Source organism: Heteronotia binoei, chromosome 2, assembly GCF_032191835.1.
Source record: "Heteronotia binoei isolate CCM8104 ecotype False Entrance Well chromosome 2, APGP_CSIRO_Hbin_v1, whole genome shotgun sequence".
Lineage (NCBI taxonomy): Eukaryota > Metazoa > Chordata > Lepidosauria > Squamata > Gekkonidae > Heteronotia > Heteronotia binoei.
Window position 1 is genome coordinate 7,881,008 of NC_083224.1, and position 20,171 is coordinate 7,901,178.

Genomic DNA, 20,171 nt, shown 5'->3' on the forward strand with positions numbered 1-20,171 from the left:
CAGAACCAGGGACGTGCAATCCCTGCTGGGCCCGCTGCGAGGGGGTGGGCCCAAGGGTTACTGGCCCTACCAATCAAATCTCATGGAAACCATTACGCTCCCCCCCCCGCCATCCCCTTCAGTCCCCGCACCTAGCAGGAAATATTTTGCGTGTGTTTGATGCTGCTTTGCCAAGGCAATAGTAAACTTGTCTGCGGCGCCATAAACACACGCTAAAGAAATACAATCCTTATCTATATTGAAGGCCAGAGGCTCAATCTTGAGTCAGGGTGAAAAAGAGAGGGAACCTAGGAGACTGCAGAAGAAGAAAACCGTAGGTTTATACCCTGCCTTTCTCTCTGCATCAGAGCGGCTCACCATCTCCCTTATCTTCCTCCCTCACAACAGACACCCTGTGAGGTGGGTGGGGCTGAGAGAGCTCTCACAGCAGCTGCCCTTTTAAGGACAACCTCTGTGATAGCTCTGGCTGACCCAAGGCCATTCCAGCAGGTGCGGGTGGAGGAGTGGGGAATCAAACCCGGTTCTCCCAGATAAGAGAGCTTTGGCTGACCCAAGGCCATGCTAGCAGGTGCAAGTGGAGGAGTGGGGAATCAAACCCGGTTCTCCCAGATAAGAGAGCTCGGCTGACCCAAGGCCATTCCAGCAGCTGCAAGGGGAGGAGTGGGGAATCAAACCCAGTTCTCCCAGATAAGAGAGCTCTGGCTGACCCAAGGCCATTCCAGCAGGTGCGAGTGGAGGAGTGGGGAATCAAACCTGGTTCTCCCAGATAAGAGAGCTCTGGCTCTCTCAAGGCCACTCCAGCAGGTGCAAGTGGAGGAGTGGGGAATCAAACCCGGTTCTCCCAGATAAGAGAGCTCTGGCTGACCCAAGGCCACTCCAGCAGCTGCAAGGGAAGGAGTGGGGAATCAAACCCGGTTCTCCCAGATAAGAGAGCTCTGGCTGACCCAAGGCCATTCCAGCAGCTGCAAGGGGAGGAGTGGGGAATCAAACCCAGTTCTCCCAGATAAGAGAGCTCTGGCTGACCCAAGGCCATTCCAGCACCTGCAAGTGGAGGAGTGGGGAATCAAACCGGTTCTCCCAGATAAGAGAGCTCTGGCTGACCCAAGGCCATTCCAGCAGCTGCAAGTGGAGGAGTGGGGAATCAAACCCGGTTCTCCCAGATAAGAGAGCTCTGGCTGACCCAAGGCCATTGCAGCAGGTGCAAGTGGAGGAGTGGGGAATCAAACCCGGTTCTCCCAGATAAGAGAGCTCTGGCTGACCCAAGGCCATTCCAGCAGCTGCAAGGGAAGGAGTGGGGAATCAAACCCGGTTCTCCCAGATAAGAGAGCTCTGGCTGACCCAAGGCCATTCCAGCAGCTGCAAGTGGAGGAGTGGGGAATCAAACCCGGTTCTCCCAGATAAGAGAGCTATGGCTGACGCAAGGCCATTCCAGCAGGTGCGAGTGGAGGAGTGGGGAATCAAACCTGGTTCTCCCAGATAAGAGAGCTCTGGCTGACCCAAGGCCATTCCAGCAGCTGCAAGGGAAGGAGTGGGGAATCAAACCCGGTTCTCCCAGATAAGAGAGCTCTGGCTGACCCAAGGCCATTCCAGCAGCTGCAAGGGGAGGAGTGGGGAATCAAACCCAGTTCTCCCAGATAAGAGAGCTCTGGCTGACCCAAGGCCATTCCAGCAGCTGCAAGTGGAGGAGTGGGGAATCTAACCCGGTTCTCCCAGATAAGAGAGCTCTGGCTGACCCAAGGCCATTCCAGCAGCAGCAGGTGGAGGAGTGGGGAATCAAACCCGGTTCTCCCAGATAAGAGAGCTATGGCTGACCCAAGGCCATTCCAGCAGGTGCAGGTGGAGGAGTGGGGAATCAAACCCGGTTCTCCCAGATAAGAGAGCTCTGTCTGACCCAAGGCCATTCTAGCAGCTGCAAGTGGAGGAGTGGGGAATCAAACCCGGTTCTCCCAGATAAGAGAGCTCTGGCTGACCCAAGGCCATTCCAGCAGGTGCAGGTGGAGGAGTGGGGAATCAAACCCGGTTCTCCCAGATAAGAGAGCTACGGCTGACCCGAGGCCATTCCAGCAGCTGCAAGTGGAATAGTGGGGAATCAAACCCGGTTCTCCCAGATCAGATTCCGCACACTTCACCACTACTGACCTCTGCCTGAGACCCTGAAGAGCCGATGCCAGTCTGAGTAGACAACACTGATCTTGATAGACTGAGGGTCTGGTTCAGTAGAAGGCAGCTTCATGGGGTAACTCTGAGGCCTCCCCCCCTCGCAAGAGCCAGTTTGGTGTAATGGTTAAGTATGCGGACTCTTATCTGGGAGAACGGGGTTTGATTCCCCACTCCTCCACTTGCAACTGCTGGAATGGCCTTGGGTCAGCCAGAGTTCTCTTATCTGGGAGAACCGGGTTTGATTCCCCACTCCTCCACTTGCAGCAGCTGGAATGGCCTTGGGTCAGCCAGAGTTCTCTTATCTGGGAGAACGGGGTTTGATTCCCCACTCCTCCACCTGCACCTGCTGGAATGGCCTTGGGTCAGCCATAGCTGTTATCTGGGAGAACGGGGTTTGATCCCCCACTCCTCCACCTGCACCTGTTGGAATGGCCTTGAGTCGGCCATGGCTCTCTTATCTGGGAGAACGGGGTTTGATTCCCCACTTCTCCACCTGCACCTGCTGGAATGGCCTTGGGTCAGCCATAGCTCTCTTATCTGGGAGAACCGGGTTTGATTCCCCACTCCTCCACCTGCACCTGCTGGAATGGTCTTGGGTCAACCTTGGCTCTGGCAGAGGTTGTCCTTGAAAGGGTAGCTGCTGGGAGAGCTCTCTCAGCCCCACCCACCTCACCAGGTGTCTGTTGTGGGGGGAGAAGAGATAGGAGATTGTGAGCTGCTCCGAGTCTCTGATTTAGAGAGAAGGACGGGGTATAAATCTGCAGTCTTCTTCTTCTTCTTCTTGGATTTCTGTCGCTTTGGCGCCCACAGATTTCTCCATTGCAGCTCAGAGGAACGCCGTTATCCTCCCGCCTTTTCCCAGCTGCATTTCCAAGGCTGACGATGCTGTTTTATTTAGCGACATAAAAGCGAATGCTTGATGGTGTGCTGGGGTATAAAAGTTTTACAGGCAGGGATATGGGAGGGTGGCATTACTCATGAGTGGCAAGGCCACGGGTGAGTTACACTGGCGGTCCCCGAGGATGGCTGGTAAAATCTTTATGGCGCCGTGCATTACCGGGCTGTCTATCTCTTCCCCGTTTCAGGCCAAAGTTCCCATTGTTTTTGCAAGGAGAGTCAGGGAAAGTTTCTAAGGGGGGGGGCTGCCTTTTCAGAACTGTAAATCATGGCAGTCGGTGTCATCTTTTGAGTACGGGCAGGCTAGAAAGCAGTCAAAAACAGTGCTTCACTGAGCCCAGCTGTGCTTTGTAGCAAAGACAAGCCCAATTTTCTCAGCTCTTGGAAGTTAAGTATGGTCAGCCCCGTAAGTATGGATGGGAGCCCCCCCCCCCCCAAGGAACATATGAACATATGGAGCTGCCTTCTACTGAATCAGACCCTCGGTCCATCAAAGTCAGTCTTGTCTGACTCGTGGGCGTTCGATGAAATTGCTGAGCAGACAGGTTAAAACGGATAAAAGGAAGTACTTCTTCACCCAAAGGGTGATTAACATGTGGAATTCACTGCCACAGGAGGTGGTGGCGGCCACAAGCATAGCCACCTTCAAGAGGGGTTTGGATAAAAATATGGAGCACAGGTCCATCAGTGGCTATTAGCCATAGTGTGTGTGTGTGTGTGTGTGTGTGTATATATATTAATATATATATATATATATATATATATATATATATATATATATATATATATATATATATATATATATATATATATATATATATATATATTAATATATATATAATTTTTTTTTGGCCACTGTGTGACACAGAGTGTTGGACTGGATGGGCCATTGCCCTGATCTAACATGGCTTCTCTTATGTTCTTATGTTGTCTTCTCAGACTGGCAGCAGCTCTCCAGGGTCTCAAGCTGAGGTTTTTCACGCCTACTTGCCTGGGCCCTTTTGAATTGGAGATGCCGGGGATTGAACCTGGGACCTTCTGCTTACCAAGCACATGCTCTACCACGGAGCCACCATCCCTCCCCTGAACATATGAAGACGCCTTCTACTGGATCAGACCCTCGGTCCATCAAAGTCAGTCTTGTCTACTCAGACTGGCAGCGACTCTCCAGGGTCTCAAGCGGAGGTTCTTCACGCCTACTTGCCTGGACCCTTTTAAGTTGGAGATGCCGGGGATTGAACCTGGGACCTTCTGCTTACCAAGCAGATGCTCTACCACTGAGCCACTGTCCCATTCATGGCTCTCCAGGGTCTCAAGCTGAGGTTTTTCACGCATGTTTCCCTGGACCCTTTTTAGTTGGAGTTGGCAGGGATTGAACCTGGGACCTCCTGCTTACCAAGCAGATGCTCTACCACTGAGCTACCATCCCTCCCCGTCTGTGCTTTCATCTTCCACCGCAACTGCAGCAAGAGCAGATACCTAAGACTACGAAGCCTTTGTGGACATGAGCAGATTAAGCTGTCTTATGCTGAATCAGACCCTCGGTTCATCAAAGTCAGTATTGCCTACTCAGACTGGCAGCGGCTCTCCAGCGTCTCAAGCTGAGGTTTTTCACGCCTACTTGCCTGGACCCTTTATAGTTGGAGATGTCGGGGATTGAACCTGGGACCTTCTGCTTACCAAGCAGATGCTTTACCACTGATCCACCGTCCCTCCCCTGCTCTCCGGGGTCTCAAGCTGAGGTTTTTCACGCCTACTTGCCTGGACCCTTTATAGTTGGAGATGCCGGGGATTGAACCTGGGACCTTCTGCTTACCAAGCAGATGCTCTACCACTGATCCACCGTCCCTCCCCTGCTCTCCAGGGTCTCAAGCTGAGGTTTTTCATGCCTACTTGCCTGGACCTTCTATAGTTGGAGATGCCGGGGATTGAACCTGGGACCTTCTGCTTACCAAGCAGATGCTCTACCGTTGAGCCACCGTCCCTCCCCAAAGGGGAGATGCAAAAAAGGAAGTCCAGGGTTGCTATGCAGAGGCAGGCAAAACGCAAACCACCTCTGGGCATCTCTGCCTCGACCAGTGTTCCCCCTAAGCTGAGTGAGCGTGAGCTAGCTCACAGATTTTTAGCCTCCAGCTCACACCTTTTTGTCTTAGCTCAGGAAAAATGGCCCCAGAGCACAATAATTTAGGGAGTAACTCAATTTTAACGCCAGTTGCTCACAAGTAGACTTTTTTCACACCAAGCTCTGCAGCTTAGAGGGGACATTCCTCTCGACCTGGTTGACCCAGGCTATCCTGATCTGGAAGCTACGCATTGTCGGCCTCGGCTAGTATATGGAAGGGCAACCTCCAAGGAATACCAGACTTCTGACACAGAGGCAGTCAATGGCAAACCGCCCCTGAAATGCCTCTTGCCCACGGCTTTTTTTTTGTACAAGGAACTCCTTTGCATATTAGGCCACACCCTCCTGATGTAGCCAATCCTCCAAGAGCTTACAGGGCCTACTGTAAGCTCTCGGAGGAGTGGCTACATCAGGGGTGTGTGGCCTAACAGGCAAAGGAGGTCCCACTACAAAAAAAAAGAAGCCGTGTCTTGCCTTAAAAACAAGTCTAGCTCGCCACCTAGTGGTGCATACCGCAAAAAGAGCTAGTGCTTCTGGCTGCATTGAAATCTTATGATCTCCTAGCTATTCTACACACAGTGCCATACAATCAGAATAGCATTTGGATGGGAGACCTCCAGGAAGTAAAGAGTTGCTACATGGAGGCAGGCAATGGCAAGGCCACCTCTGTATGCCTTTTTGCCCCTGACCTAGAGGGCCCTGTCTAGTTCAATCTTATCAGATCTCAGAAGCTAAGTAGGGTCGGCCCGGGCTAGTACTCAGACGGGAGATAGGCCTGCCTTCAACAACTCAAGGATTTATTACCAGCAATTATGAAACAAACTGGGAACAAGCATAACTCCTCCCTTAGTAGAAAGCAGTAGACAAGTGGCAACTTTAAGACCAACTAAGTTTTATGCAGAATGTAAGGTTTCGTATGCTCTTAAGCAGACTTCATCAGACCAAATGGGAATGGCAAAGAGCAATTCTTAATATAAGTGGGCAGTGTAGAATCATGGGAATGTTTTTAGAAGATTAAAAGAATCACAAATAGGGATCTGCGGAGAGCCAGTCTGGTGTAGTGGTGAAGTGTGCGGACTCTTATCTAGGAGAACCGGGTTTGATTCCCCACTCCTCCACTTGCAGCTGCTGGAATGGCCTTGGGTCAGCCATAGCTCTGGCAGAGGTTGTCCTTGAAAGGGCAGCTGCTGTGAGAGCCCTCTCCAGCCCCACCCACCTCACAGGGTGTCGGTTGTGGGGGAGGAAGGGAAAGGAGATTGTGAGCCGTTCTGAGACTCTTCGGAGTGGAGGGCAGGATATAAATCCAATATCTTCTTCTTCTTTGTTCTATTGCTTCAGACCAACATGGCTGCCTACTGGGATCTATCCTCCCTTAGTACTCTGACGTCTGACCGGAAGCTGCATTTCCAGGTCACAACTGACTAGACACACTCCCTCTGTTGACCAGGATAACTGTCTATTCCAGGGGTCCCCGCGAGGGTTCCAATGGGCAAAAAGGTGCCTGCCCAAACTTTTTCTGGAGTGTCTTTAGAAAGTGGGTGGGAACAGGCAGGGCTTTTGCCCAGCAAGGCTTCTGATTGGCCACTGACTGCATTGGCCACTGACAGAGTTCCTTCTGATTGGTCTGACTGCATGTGCAGATTTTTAAAAGCACGGCTTTGGCAAGTCCTATGATGAAGAAAGGTTGAAGGAGCTGGGCATATTTAGCCTGGGGAGGAGGCATCTGAGAGGTGACAGGATCACCATCTTTAAGTACTTGAAGGGCTGTTCTATAGAGGATGGTGTGGAATTGTTTTCTGTGGCCCCGGAAGGTAGGACCAGAACCAGTGGGTTGAAATTAAATCAAAAGAGTTTCCGGCTCAACATTCGGAAGAACTTCCTGACCATTAGAGCGGTTCCTCGGTGGAACAGACTTCCTCGGGAGGTGGTGGGCTCTCCTTCCTTGGAGGTTTTTAAACAGAGACTGGATGGCCATCTGACAGCAATGCGGATCCTGTGAATTTAGGGGGAGGTGTTTGTGGGTTTCCTGCATTGTGCAGGAGGTTGGACTAGATGACCCTGGAGGCCCCTTCCAACTAAGTCCTATGAAGAAAGGTTGAAGGAGCTGGGCATGTTTAGCCTGGAGAGGAGGCGGCTGAGAGGTGATAGGATCACCATCTTCAAGTCCTTGAAGGGCTGTCATATAAAGGATGGGGTGGAATTGTTTTCTGTGGCCCCAGAAGGTAGGACCAGAACAATTGGGTTGAAATTAAATCAAAAGAGTTTCCAGCTCAACATTAGGAACAACTTCCTGACTGTTAGAGCGGTTCCTCAGTGGAACAGGCTTCCTCCTTGGGAGGTGATGGGCTCTCCTTCCTTGGAGGTTTTTAAACAGAGGCTAGATGGCCCTCTGACAGCAATAAAGATCCTGTGAATTTAGGGGGAGGTGTTTGTGAGTTTCCTGCATTGTGCAGGGGGTTGGACTAGATGATCCTTGAGGTCCCTTCCAACTCTATGATTCTGTGATTCTAAGCTGTCCCCACAGCACAAGGATCTTCACTGGCTGACTGTCCCACATGGTGGCCATCCAGTTCCTCTGATGGGACATCCCCCCCTCCATTTGTGGCGGGGGGAGGGAAAGCATGGAGCAGAACCTTCATGGGGAGGCAACCTGAGTCGGCGTGCGACACCGGCTCGCAAAAGGAAACGCTGAGCTGGCATCATTTAAAATAGCGGGATAATTCCCAAGGAGCGTCATAATGCACAAACGAGAATCGAAGCCATCTAAGAAAGCGGTGCTCGGTCTAGTGAACACCAAAATATCGTGGGTGCTATAAAGTCCCTGAAATAGCTGCTGAAACAGCTCCCTGTTTAGCAGAAAAGCAGCTGGGGGGGTGGGTGGGGGTTTCAGGATGATATTGGATTTATATCCCACCCTATACTCTGAATCTCAGAGTGATCACAATCTCCTTTCCCTTCCCACCCCCCACCCCCACACAACAAACACCCTTTGAGGTAGGCGGGGCTGAGAGAGCTCTGACAGAAGCTGCCCTTTCAAGGGCAACTCCTGCAAGAGCTATGGCTGACCTAAGGCCATCCCAGCAGGTTCAAGTGGAGGAGTGGGGAATCAAAACTGGTTCTCCCAGATAAGAGTCCGCACACTTAACCACTACGCCAAACTGGCTCTCCAGTGGCTGGCCAAGGAATATTCTGGCCCAGCTCCTGACTGCCTGAACTCAGTGCCAGATTCAATTAAAAGGTGTGAAGTCCCTTCCAACATGATGGCCAGAACTCCCTTTGGAGCTGAATGACGCTTGTCACAAGATTGCTCCTGGCTCCACCCCCAAAGTCTCCTGGCTCCACCCCCAAAGTCCCCAGATATTTCTTGAATCGGACCTCGCAACCCTACCGTGAGACCTAACTCACAAGAAGCCCACAAGTCCAAAAAGGGTGGGGGCCCCAATACTAAAGGGTAACAAATTTATCAGATCCAATCAGTCAGTCCTAAGGGGAATCAAGCCAGACTGTTCCCTGGAAGGTCAGAGGCTGAAGCTCCAATGCTTTGGCCACCCAATGAGAAGGGAGCACTCGCTGGAGAAGACCCTGATGCTGGGAAAGACAGAAGGCAAAAGAAGAAGGGGACGGCAAAAGAGGAGACGGCTGGACAGCGTTACTGATGTCACCAACACAAATTTGAGCAGACTTCGGAGGGTGGCGGAAGACAGGAGGGCCTGGCGTGACTTTCTCCGTGGAGTCGCAAAGAGTGGGACTCGACCGTGCGACTGAACAACAACCGCAACAAATTTAGCAAAGCAGAAGCTTTTGAGAGCTGCCAGTTATAGCAAGCAAGGCTCTCCCGCTGGTGGCCCCCACAAATCGTGTCCTTCCTGGATGGGCCTCTTGCCAGCCAAGGCCGCCTCTGTGGCCTCACAGCGGCCGGCCGTCTTGCCCGAATCGGCTCCTGAAATCCCGGAATCCCCTCCCCACCCCCTGGTGATAAAGCAAGCTTTTCCGAGCCTCGCGGGACATGAGATATTGGGCCGTTAAAGCGTCTGTAGCTCAGACTCGTATATTACCTTCTCAGGTTTAAGGCCTGCATATTCCTTCGCCCCCCTCACCCCCAGCAGAACATTTTGTAAGGAAAGGAAAGAAATATTTTTATCGCAGGTTTTTTTCCAGGAGATTTTTCTTCCCCTCGCTCAAGTGACAGCTGCTCGAAAGATACATCGCTCTGAGCCCTGCGGGAGCCGTCGAGTCTGAGATTTTACTTACATTTATTTGTTTAAAATGTTTTCTTTCTTTTTTTTAAATGCCGCCGTCCCACCCCATCAGAGCCTCCCAAGGCAGGGACAGGGGGTGGGAGAGATCGGCCTGACCCACCTCTTCTAGGGTTGCCAATCCCCAGGGAGCCCCCCCCCGCTTCAGGGTCATCAGAAAGCGGGGGGCGGGGGGAAATGTCTGCTGGGCACTCCATTGTTCCCTACAGAGACCGATTCCCATAGGGCAGTGTTTCCCATTTGCAGGGTCGTGACCCGGTACAGGGCCACGGAAGCCTCACTACTGGGTCACCAGAAAAGCCAAAGCTAGCCCCACCCCCAGCAAAGCATGACCTCTGCTCTGCTTCCTTCCTTCCCCCATCTCTCTGTTGTGCAGAGAAAAGCTAGCCTTGAAGACTGACACAGGCTGCAAAGCCTGCGCTCCACTTGGCTTCCTTCCTTCCCCCATCTCTCTGTTGTGCAGAGAAAAGCTAGCCTTGAAGACTGACACAGGCTGCAAAGCCTGCGCTCCACTTGGCTTCCTTCCTTCCCCCGTCTCTCTGTTGTGCAGAGAAAAGCTAGCCTTGAAGACTGACACAGGCTGCAAAGCCTGCACTCCGTTTGGCTTCCTTCCTTCCCCCGTCTCTCTGTTGTGCAGAGAAAAGCTAGCCTTGAAGACTGACACAGGCTGCAAAGCCTGCACTCCGTTTGGCTTCCTTCCTTCCCCCATCTCTCTGTTGTGCAGAGAAAAGCTAGCCTTGAAGACTGACACAGGCTGCAAAGCCTGCGCTCCACTTGGCTTCCTTCCTTCCCCCATCTCTCTGTTGTGCAGAGAAAACCTTGAAGACTGACACAGGCTGCAAAGCCTGCACTCCGTTTGGCTTCCTTCCCCCGTCTCTCTGTTGTGCAGATAGAAGCTAGCCTTGAAGACTGACACAGGCTGCAAAGCCTGCGCTCCATATGGCTTCCTTCCTTCTCCCGTCTCTCTGTTGTGCAGAGAAAAGCTAGCCTTGAAGACTGACACAGGCTGCAAAGCCTGCGCTCCGTTTGGCTTCCTTCCTTCCCCTGTCTCTCTGTTGTGCAGAGAAAAGCTAGCCTGGAAGACTGACACAGGCTGCAAAGCCTGCACTCCATTTGGCTTCCTTCCTTCCCCCGTCTCTCTGTTGTGCAGAGAAAAGCTAGCCTTGAAGACTGACACAGGCTGCAAAGTCTGAGCTCTGTTTGGCTTCCTTCCCCCCGTCTCTCTGTTGTGCAGAGAAAAGTTAGCCTTGAAGACTGACACAGGCTGCAAAGTCTGAGCTGTGTTTGGCTTCCTTCCTTCCCCCGTCTCTCTGTTGTGCAGAAAGGAGCTGGGCTGCCTCTCCTTCCTTCTCCCCCCGCCCCCCGCATTTTTACCAAATGACCCCTGGGCAGAATTGTTGCTGGCTGAGGTCATCTGATGGTGAGGAAGGCTTTTTTTTCCCCTTTGCCCTCCCTCCTTTCTTTCTTTCCCTGCAAGTGATGCTCTGTCTGTATTCTTGGTGCTGGGAGGGGAGGAAGCAACAGTGAGAGGGCTTCTAGTGCCCTGGCCCCACTGGTGGACATTCTGGAAGTGACATCACAGGAAAAGGTGGAGTTTTGGTTCAGTGTACCCCAGAAGTGACATCACTTGGCCCTTGACACCACAGGAAATGACATAATTCCTTTCTCCCGGCTCCACCCCCAAAGTCTCCTGGGTCCACTCCCAAATTTTAGTGGGTCACGAAGGAGAAGTGTAAAAATAACTGGGCCACGGGAAAGAATGGTGATGTTGCTTTCACAACATTTTCACAGCAGACTTTTGACGGGGTGGTTTGCCCCTGCCTTCCCCAGTCATCTACGCTTTCCCCCCAGCAAGCTCATTGGACCAACCTCGGAAGGATGGAAGGCTGAGTCAACCTGGAGCCGGCTACCTGAAACCAGCTTTCGCTGGGATCAAACTCGGGTCATGAGCAGAGGGCTCCGACTGCAGTACTGCAGCTTTTACCACTCCGTGCCACGGAGCAGTTATAGCATCTAGTACCTCTCCTCAAAAAAAACCCAACAACCCCAAGTTTCAAAAAGATCAGACCAGGGACTCCAATTCTATGAACCCCCAAACCCTCCTATCCTCCATTATTCCAAGTGGAGGGAAGGCATTTAAAAGGAGCACGGTCCCCTTAAATATGATAGCCAGAACTCCCTTCAGAGTTCAACTGAGTTTGTCACCCCCTTGCTCCTGGCTGCACCCCCAAAGTCTCCCGTCTCCACCCTCAAAGTCCCCCAGACGTTTCTGGAGTCGGACTTGGCAACCCTGAATTATATATACATGTGTGTATGTATCTATTAGTCCCGTTTAGCATTTCCTGGTTTTCCCCACACGCTAATTGAAGACGTGGGCCCAAATCGGCTTAATGTAAGGTTTCTCGCTGGCAATTAACGCAAATTATCATTTGTAGGCTTAGATAATCGCTGCCTGTTATCCTCCTGGCAGTAATTCACCAGCTAGTTTTGCATAATTGCCTCCCTTTCCCCGGCTCAGGAAAAAAAACCCCACCCCTTATTTGCTCCATCTGCGGTGGAGTAAGGGGAAAGCACCCGGTGCCAGCTTTCATTTGCCTGGCAAATCTGTGAGCCCTGGCAGATGGGTGTTGGGAGGCAATTACGTGGGGCGGACGCAGGAGTCAAGACGTTTGCCCCGTCATCTGGAGATGGCGCAGCACTTCCTCGGCTCTGCTCAGCGCCTTGCCAACCTCCAGAACAGGCAGAGGATTTCCCGCTAGCGCGAGGAGGCGAGCCGGTGGGATCAAGGAGAATGAGCTTTACACAAGAGCAATGGGACGCCGTCTGGGCATCAGAGGCCACTGCGCCTAAATCAATGGATGTATCCCAGCAAAGCGACAAGGTTCTAGCAAGATGGTGCTATACTCCACTTAGTCATAGAATCATAGAATCGCAGAATTGGAAGGGACCTCCAGGGTCATTTAGTCCAACCCCCTGCACAATGCAGGAAACTCACTGCAGTCGGAGCCCTCTGCTCACGACCTGAGTTCGATCCCAGCGAAAGCTGGTTCAGGTAGCCAGCTCGAGGTTGACTCAGCCTTCCATCCTTCCGAGGTCGGTCAAATGAGGACCCAGCTTGCTGGGGGGAAAGTGTAGATGACTGGGGAAGGCAAGGGCAAACCATCCCGTAAAAAGCCTGCTGTGAAAATGTTGTGAAAGCAACGTCACCCCAGAGTCGGAAACGACTGGTGCTTGCACAGGGGACTACCTTTACCTTTAGAGAGCCCCGTGGCACAAAGTCTTAAAGCTGCAGTACTGCAATCGGAGCCCTCTGCTCATGACCTGAGTTCAATCCCAGCGGAAGCTGGTTCAGGTAGCTGGCTCCAAGTTGACTCAGCCTTCCACCCTTCCAAGGTCGGTCAAATGAATCCCCAGCTTGCTGGGGGGCGAAGCATAGATGACTGAGGAAGGCAATGGCAAACCACCCTGTAAAAAAGTCTGCCATGAAAACGTTGTGAAAGCAACGTCACCCCAGAGTCAGAAACGACTGGTGCTTGCGCAGGGGACTACCTTTACCTTTTTAAATTCACAGGATCTTCATTGCTGTCAGATGGCCAGCTAGCTTCTGTTTAGAAACCTCCAAGGAAGGAGAACCCACCACCTCCCAAGGAGGAAGCCTGTTCCACTGAGGAACCGCTCTAACCGTCAGGAAGTTCTTCCTAATATTGAGCCCGGAAACTCTTTTAATTTCAACCCAATGGTTCTGGTCCTACCTTCCGGGGCCACAGAAAACAATTTCACCCCATTGTCTATAGGACAGCCCTTCAAGTACTTGAAGATGGTGATCCTATCACCTGCCATCTAGTCCAACCCCCCGTACAATGCAGGGAACTCACAAACACCTCCCCCTAAATTCATAGGATCTTCATTGCTGTCAGATGCCCATCTAGCATCTGTTGAAAAACCTCCAAGGAAGGAGAGCCCACCACCTCCCAAGGAGGAAGCCTGTTCCACTGAGGAACCGCTCTAACAGTCAGAAGTTCTTCCTAATAGAATATAGATTTATAGAGTTGAAAGGGACCTCCGGGATCATCTAGTCCAACCCCCTGCACAATGTAGGAAACTCACAAACACCTCCCCCTAAATTCACAGGATCTTCATTGCTGTCAGATGGCCATCTAGCCTCTGTTGAAAAACCTCCAAGGAAGGAGAGCCCACCACCTCCCGAGGAGGAAGCCTGTTCCACTGAGGAATCGCTCTAACGGTCAGGAAGTTCTTCCTAATGTTGAGCCCGGAAACTCTTTTAATTGCAACCCTCTGGTTCTGGTCCTACCTTCCGGGGCCACAGAAAATGATTCCACACCAACCTCTACATCAGGGGTGGCCGAGGGTAGCTCTCCAGATGCCTTTTTGCCTACAACTCCCATCAGCCCTAGCCAGCATGGCCAATGGCTGGGGCTGATGGGAGTTGTAGGCAAAAAAACATCTGGAGAGCTACCGCTGGCCACCTCAGCACTTCAAGTACTTGAAGACATGCTGGAAGGATTGGGGTATCTCTTCCTGCCCGCTCTTAAAACTCCGCTCCCTTACCGGTTTCATAATCCAGGTGATGCCAGGGTTCTTGCGAAACTCTTCGACAAACAGGTGGTATTCCGAGGGCATCTCGAACGTCTTGGGGAAGAAGTCGCATTTCACGGCCTCCAGCTTCCCAGAGTCCCGCTCCAGCTGCTTCCGGAAGCGCTTCAGGTTCTTCACGATATAGTTCTTCCGGGTCAGCTGCACGTGTGAAGAGAAAAACCAGGCCGGCCTCAACAAATGGAGATAGCAAACGACCGCTGCCGAGATATTAGATCTAAATGGATGTTTGGTGTACTGAGTCACAGCTCCTCTTCCTGCCTCTCCAGGGTCTTAGGCTGAGGTCTTTCCCATCACCTCCTGCCTGGTCTTTTAATGGGAGATGCTGGGGATTGAACCTGGGACCTTCTACATGCCAAGCAGGGGCTCTTCCCCTGAGCCATGGCTCCCCCTCCTGGCTGTCCAGGGTCTCAGGCTGAGGTCTTTCCCATCACCTCCTGCCTGGTCCTTTTAACTAGAGATGCCGGGGATTGAACCTGGGACCTTCTACATGCCAACCAGAGGCTCTTCCCCTGAGCCATAGCTCCCCCTTCTGGCTCTCCAGGGTCTCAGGCTGAGGTCTTTCCCATCACCTCCTGCCTGGTCCTTTGAACTGGATATGCTGGGGTTTGAACCTGGGAACTTCTGCATGCCAAGCAGAGGCTCTTCCCCTGAGCCACGGCTCCTCCTCCTGGTTCTCCAGGGTCTCAGGCTGAGGTCTTTCCTATCACCTCCTGCCTGGTCTTTTAATGGGAGATGCCGGGGATTGAACCTGGGACCTTCTGCATGCCAAGCAGAGGCTCTTCCCCTGAGCCACGGCTCCTCCTCCTGGTTCTCCAGGGTCTCAGGCTGAGGTCTTTTCCATCACCTCCTGCCTGGTCCTTTGAACTGGATATGCTGGGGTTTGAACCTGGGAACTTCTGCATGCCAAGCAGAGGCTCTTCCCCTGAGCCACAGCTCCTTCTCCTGGCTCTCCAGGGTCTCAGGCTGAGGTCTTTCCCATCACCTCCCGCCTGGTCCGTTTAACTGGAGATGCTGGGGATTGATCCTGGGACCTTCTGCATGCCAAGCAGAGGCTCTTCCCCTGAGCCACGGCTCCCCCTTCTGGCTCTCCAGGGTCTCAGGCTGAGGTCGTTCCCATCTCCTCCCACCTGGTCCTTTTAATTGGAGATGCCAGGGATTGAACCTGGGACCTTCTGCATGCCAAGTGGATGCTCTGTCACAAAGCCACAACCCCTCCCCAAAGTAAGGACAGTCTTTTAAAAACTGATTTATTTTCATTTTATAAAATAGCAGGCCACATTTTGGAAAGCAGCTCACAGGAGCAGAGCTCCAGAACTTCCAAATGTTATTTTGCTCTTTCTTTCTTACCTGCGCCCCCCCCATAAATACTTGCTTTTGGGCTCCATTGTTCAAATCCCCTGTAAGAATGTTGCTGAACTCTAAGATGTGACATCCTTACTAATATCCCCCCCCCCCACACTGCAAAAAATGGGGAAATAACCAAAACATAGAAAGCAGGCGGATGGAAATCTTCAGCATGCCACTGTGGCCGCATAGGAGAGAGTAATTTAAAAAATATGATGGGGAGCAATGTTCCCTCTAAGCTGCAGAGTCTTGTGAGCAAAAATCCCACTTTGTGAGCTACTGGCATTAAAGTTGGGAGCTACTTGCATAAATGAGTGTGCTCAGAGAGAGCCAGTTTGGTGTAGTGGTTAAGTGTGTGGACTCTTTTCTGGAAGAACTGGGTTTGATTCCCCACTCATAAGAACATAAGAGAAGCCATGTTGGATCAGGCCAATGGCCCATCCAGTCCAACACTCTGTGTCACATAAGAACATAAGAGAAGCCATGTTGGATCAGGCCAATGGCCGCTCCAATCCAACACTCTGTGTCACATAAGAACAGAAGAGAAGCCCTGTTGGATCAGGCCAATGGCCCCTCCAGTCCAACACTCTGTGTCACATAAGAATATAAGAGAAGCCATGTTGGATCAGGCCAATGGCCCATCCAGTCCAACACTCTGTGTCACATAAGAACATTAGAGAAGCCATGTTGGATCAGGCCAATGGCCCATCCAGTCCAACACTCTGTGTCACATAAGAACATAAGAGAAGCCCTGTTGGATCAGGCCAATGGCCCCTCCAGTCCAACACTCTGTGTCACATAAGAACATAAGAGAAGCCATGTTGGATCAGGCCAATGGCCCATCCAGTCCAACACTCTGGGTCACATAAGAACATAAGAGAAGCCATGTTGGATCAGGCCAATGGCCCATCCAGTCCAACACTCTGTGTCACACAGTGGCCAATATATGTGTGTGTGTGTACACACACACACACACACACACATATATATACATATACTGTGGCTAATAGCCACTGATGGACATCTGCTCCGTATTTTTATCCAATCCCCTCTTAAAGCTGGCTGTGCTTGTAGCCGCCATCACCTCCTGTGGCAGTGAATTCCACATGTTAATCACCCTTTGGGTGAAGAAGGACTTCCTTTTATCCGTTTACTCCTCCACTTGCAGCTGCTGGAATGGCCTTGGGTTCTCCATTAGATCTGGCAGAGGTTGTCCTTGAAAGGGCAGCTGCTGTGAGAGCCCTCTCAGCCCCACCCACCTCACTTGGTGTCTGTTGTGGGGGGGAGAAGATAGAGGAGATTGTGAGCTGCTCTGAGTCTCTGATTCAGAGCGAAGGGCAGGGTATAAATCTGCAGTCTCCTCCTTCTGTGAGAGCCCTCTCAGCCCCACCCACCTCACAGGGTGTCTGTTGTGGGGGGAGAAGATAGAGGAGATTGTGAGCTGCTCTGAGTCTCTGATTCAGAGCGAAGGGCAGGGTATAAATCTGCAGTCTCCTCATCCTGTGAGAGCCCTCTCAGCCCCACCCACCTCACAGGGTGTCTGTTGTGGGGGGAGAAGATAGAGGAGATTGTAAGCCGCTCTGAGTCTCTGATTCGGAGAGAAGGGCGGGGTATAAATCTGCAACTCTTCTTCTCTGGAGACATCCTTCCTGAACGAAAAATCTGTGAGCTAGCTCACGCAAACTCAGCTTAGAGGGAACCCTGGACGGGAGTCAGGTTTTATGATGACAACTCTAATTCGAGAAGCATTTTAAGCTAGATGCTGAGCTGACAGAATTTAGTACACTTTCCAATGATGTCAGGGGGGCGTGGCCCATGCAAATGAGTCGTGCTAATGAGCTCCCGCACCTTTTTCTACACAATGACGCTTGGGAAACATTCTAAACCAGCCCTTTCTTCCCTTCCCTCTGTTCCTTCATGTTGTTCATTCACATAAGCGCTGAAATATCATGCTAGTTATGATTCATAGAGACCCACGGTTTGCTGTCTGTTTGGGTTTTTTCCCAGTTTAGTGCCTTTGCTTCCAAAAAAAAGGTAATCCCTGGGTATCGCATCTCCCCAAAGTTCTCCTTCTTTGGTCTCCCTGGTTGGGACATGACAATGCGTTGATATTTCCATAACACAATTTCGAATTCCTCGTTTCAGTTCCCATACTTTTTATCCCTAGATACAGTGGATCCCAAGTCTTTTTACAATCCCGTAAATTCCCTCCTCTTAATCTCATCGTTAACGTATCCAATTCAGCAGCTTCTGAAAACTTTTGTAAAAATTAATCCCTATCAGGTATTTTAGGGACCTTCCAATATTTGGCAAATAAAATTCTAGCCAGTTTGGTATAGTGGTTAAGTGTGCGGACTCTTATCTGGGAGAACCGGGTTTGATTCCCCACTCCTCCATTTGCAGCTGCTGGAATGGCCTTGGGTCGGCCATAGCTCTGGCAGAGGTTGTCCTTGAAAGGGCAGCTGCTGTGAGAGCCCTCTCCAGCCCCACCCACCTCACAGGGTGTCTGTTGTGGGGGAGGAAGGGAAAGGAGATTGTGAGCCGCTCTGAGACTCTTCGGAGTGGAGGGCGGGATATAAATCCAATATCTTCATCTACCTCACAGGGTGTCTGTTGTGGGGGAGGAAGGGAAAGGAGATTGTGAGCCATTCTGAGACTCTTTGGAGTGGAGGGCGGGATATAAATCCAATATCTTCACCTACCTCACAGGGTGCCTGTTGTGGGGGAGGAAGGGAAAGGAGATTGTGAGCCGCTCTGAGACTCTTTGGAGTGGAGGGTGGGATATAAATCCAGTATCTTCATCTACCTCACAGGGTGTCTGTTGTGGGGGAGGAAGGGAAAGGAGATTGTGAGCTGCTCTGAGACTCTTTGGAGTGGAGGGTGGGATATAAATCCAATATCTTCATCTACCTCACAGGGTGTCTGTTGTGGGGGAGGAAGGTAAAGGAGATTGTGAGCCACTCTGAGATTCTTCGGAGTGGAGGGCAGGATATAGATCCAATATCTTCATCTACCTCACAGGGTGTCTGTTGTGGGGGAGGAAGGGAAAGGAGATTGTGAGCCACTCTGAGACTCTTCGGAGTGGAGGGCAGGATATAGATCCAATATCTTCATCTACCTCAGAGGGTGTCTGTTGTGGGGGAGGAAGGGAAAGGAGATTGTGAGCCACTCTGAGACTCTTTGGAGTGGAGGGCGGGATATAAATCCAATATCTTCACCTACCTCACAGGGTGTCTGTTGTGGGGGGGGGGAGGAAAAGGAGATTGTGAGCCGCTCTGAGACTCTTTGGAGTGGAAGGTGGGATATAAATCCAATATCTTCATCTACCTCACAGGGTGCCTGTTGTGGGGGAGGAAGGGAAAGGAGATTGTGAGCCGCTCTGAGACTCTTTGGAGTGGAGGGTGGGATATAAATCCAATATCTTCATCTACCTCACAGGGTGTCTGTTGTGGGGGAGAAGGGAAAGGAGATTGTGAGCCGCTCTGAGACTCTTCGGAGTGGAGGGCGGGATATAAATCCAATATCTTCATCTACCTCACAGGGTGTCTGTTGTGGGGGAGGAAGGGAAAGGAGATTGTGAGCCGCTCTGAGACTCTTCGGAGTGGAGGGCGGGATATAAATCCAATATCATCATCAACATGTACCAAAAGTTTTTTTTTCCCAGTTTGGGCATATTTTCTTTAACAACGCTCAGTAAATATAATTCTGGGGTATGTGGAAGTCTTATTTTAAAGATTTTCTGGCACCAAATATTGATTTGGGCCCAATATTTTTGGCATGATTACACTGCCACCAAATATGGTAAAGAGCTCTTGGTGGTGGGAGGGGGGGTAGGTGGTAGTTATTGTGTTCGATGTATGTTTATTTATGTATGTGTATTAGTCAATAAAATATTAAAAATAAAAAAGACAATGTGTTGATAATGAGAAGACCTTGAATGACCTTAGTTTAATCATGCTCCGACTGAGGTTCTGGTTTCCTTCCACAAGTGTTTAACATACAAACACATCAAACATAAGAAACGTGGGCAGGAAGAAAAGCCATACATTGCAAGTTACACTTCAGAGGCAGCTGCCAGAACAAAGTCACCCTATCCTATCTTTAGAATACCATTAATAATTGTCTCTGAACCATTCAGAACACTCTACAAATGCTCCACTGATGTTGCATAGAAGAAGAAGAAGAATTGCAGATTTATACCCTGCCCTTCTCAGCGGCCCCGTGGCGCAGAGTGGTAAAGGAGCAGTACTGCAGTCTGAGCTCTCTGCTCACGATCTGAGTTCCATTCCGGCGGAAGCTGGATTCAGGTAGCCGGCCCAAGGTTGACTCAGCCTTCCATCCTTTCGAGGTCGGTAAAATGAGTACCCAGCTTGCTGGGGGGGAAGTGTAAAGGACTGGGGAAGGCAATGGCAAAAAGTCTGCCGTGAAAACGTTGTGAAAGCAATGTCACCCCAGAGTTGGAAACGACTGGTGCTTGCACAGGGGACCTTTCCTTTCCTTCTCTCTGAATCAGAGCAGCTTACAATCTCCTATAGCTTCTCCTCCCACAACAGACACCCTGTAAGGTGGGTAGGGCTGAGACGGCTCTCACAGCAGCTGCCATTTCAAGGACAACTCCTGCGATAGCTATGGCTGACCCAAGGCCATTCTAGCACCTGCAAGTGGAGGAGTGGGGAATCAAACCCGGTTCTCCCAGATATGAGAGCTATGGCTGACCCAAGGCCATTCCAGCAGCTGCAAGTGGAGGAGTGGGGAATCAAAGCTGGTTCTCCCAG

At 51.2% G+C, this 20,171-nt stretch overlaps 1 protein-coding gene across 1 annotated transcript in view; it reads right to left on the reverse strand.

Annotated features, from left to right (window-relative positions):
* Positions 1–20,171, reverse strand: part of TTLL9 (tubulin tyrosine ligase like 9) — an 88,999-nt gene that overhangs the window by 24,219 nt on the left and 44,609 nt on the right. Inside the window, exon 5 of the mRNA XM_060233183.1 lies at positions 14,005–14,190. Coding sequence (XP_060089166.1) covers positions 14,005–14,190 — 186 coding nt within the window. The remainder of the gene's footprint in view (positions 1–14,004; positions 14,191–20,171) is intronic.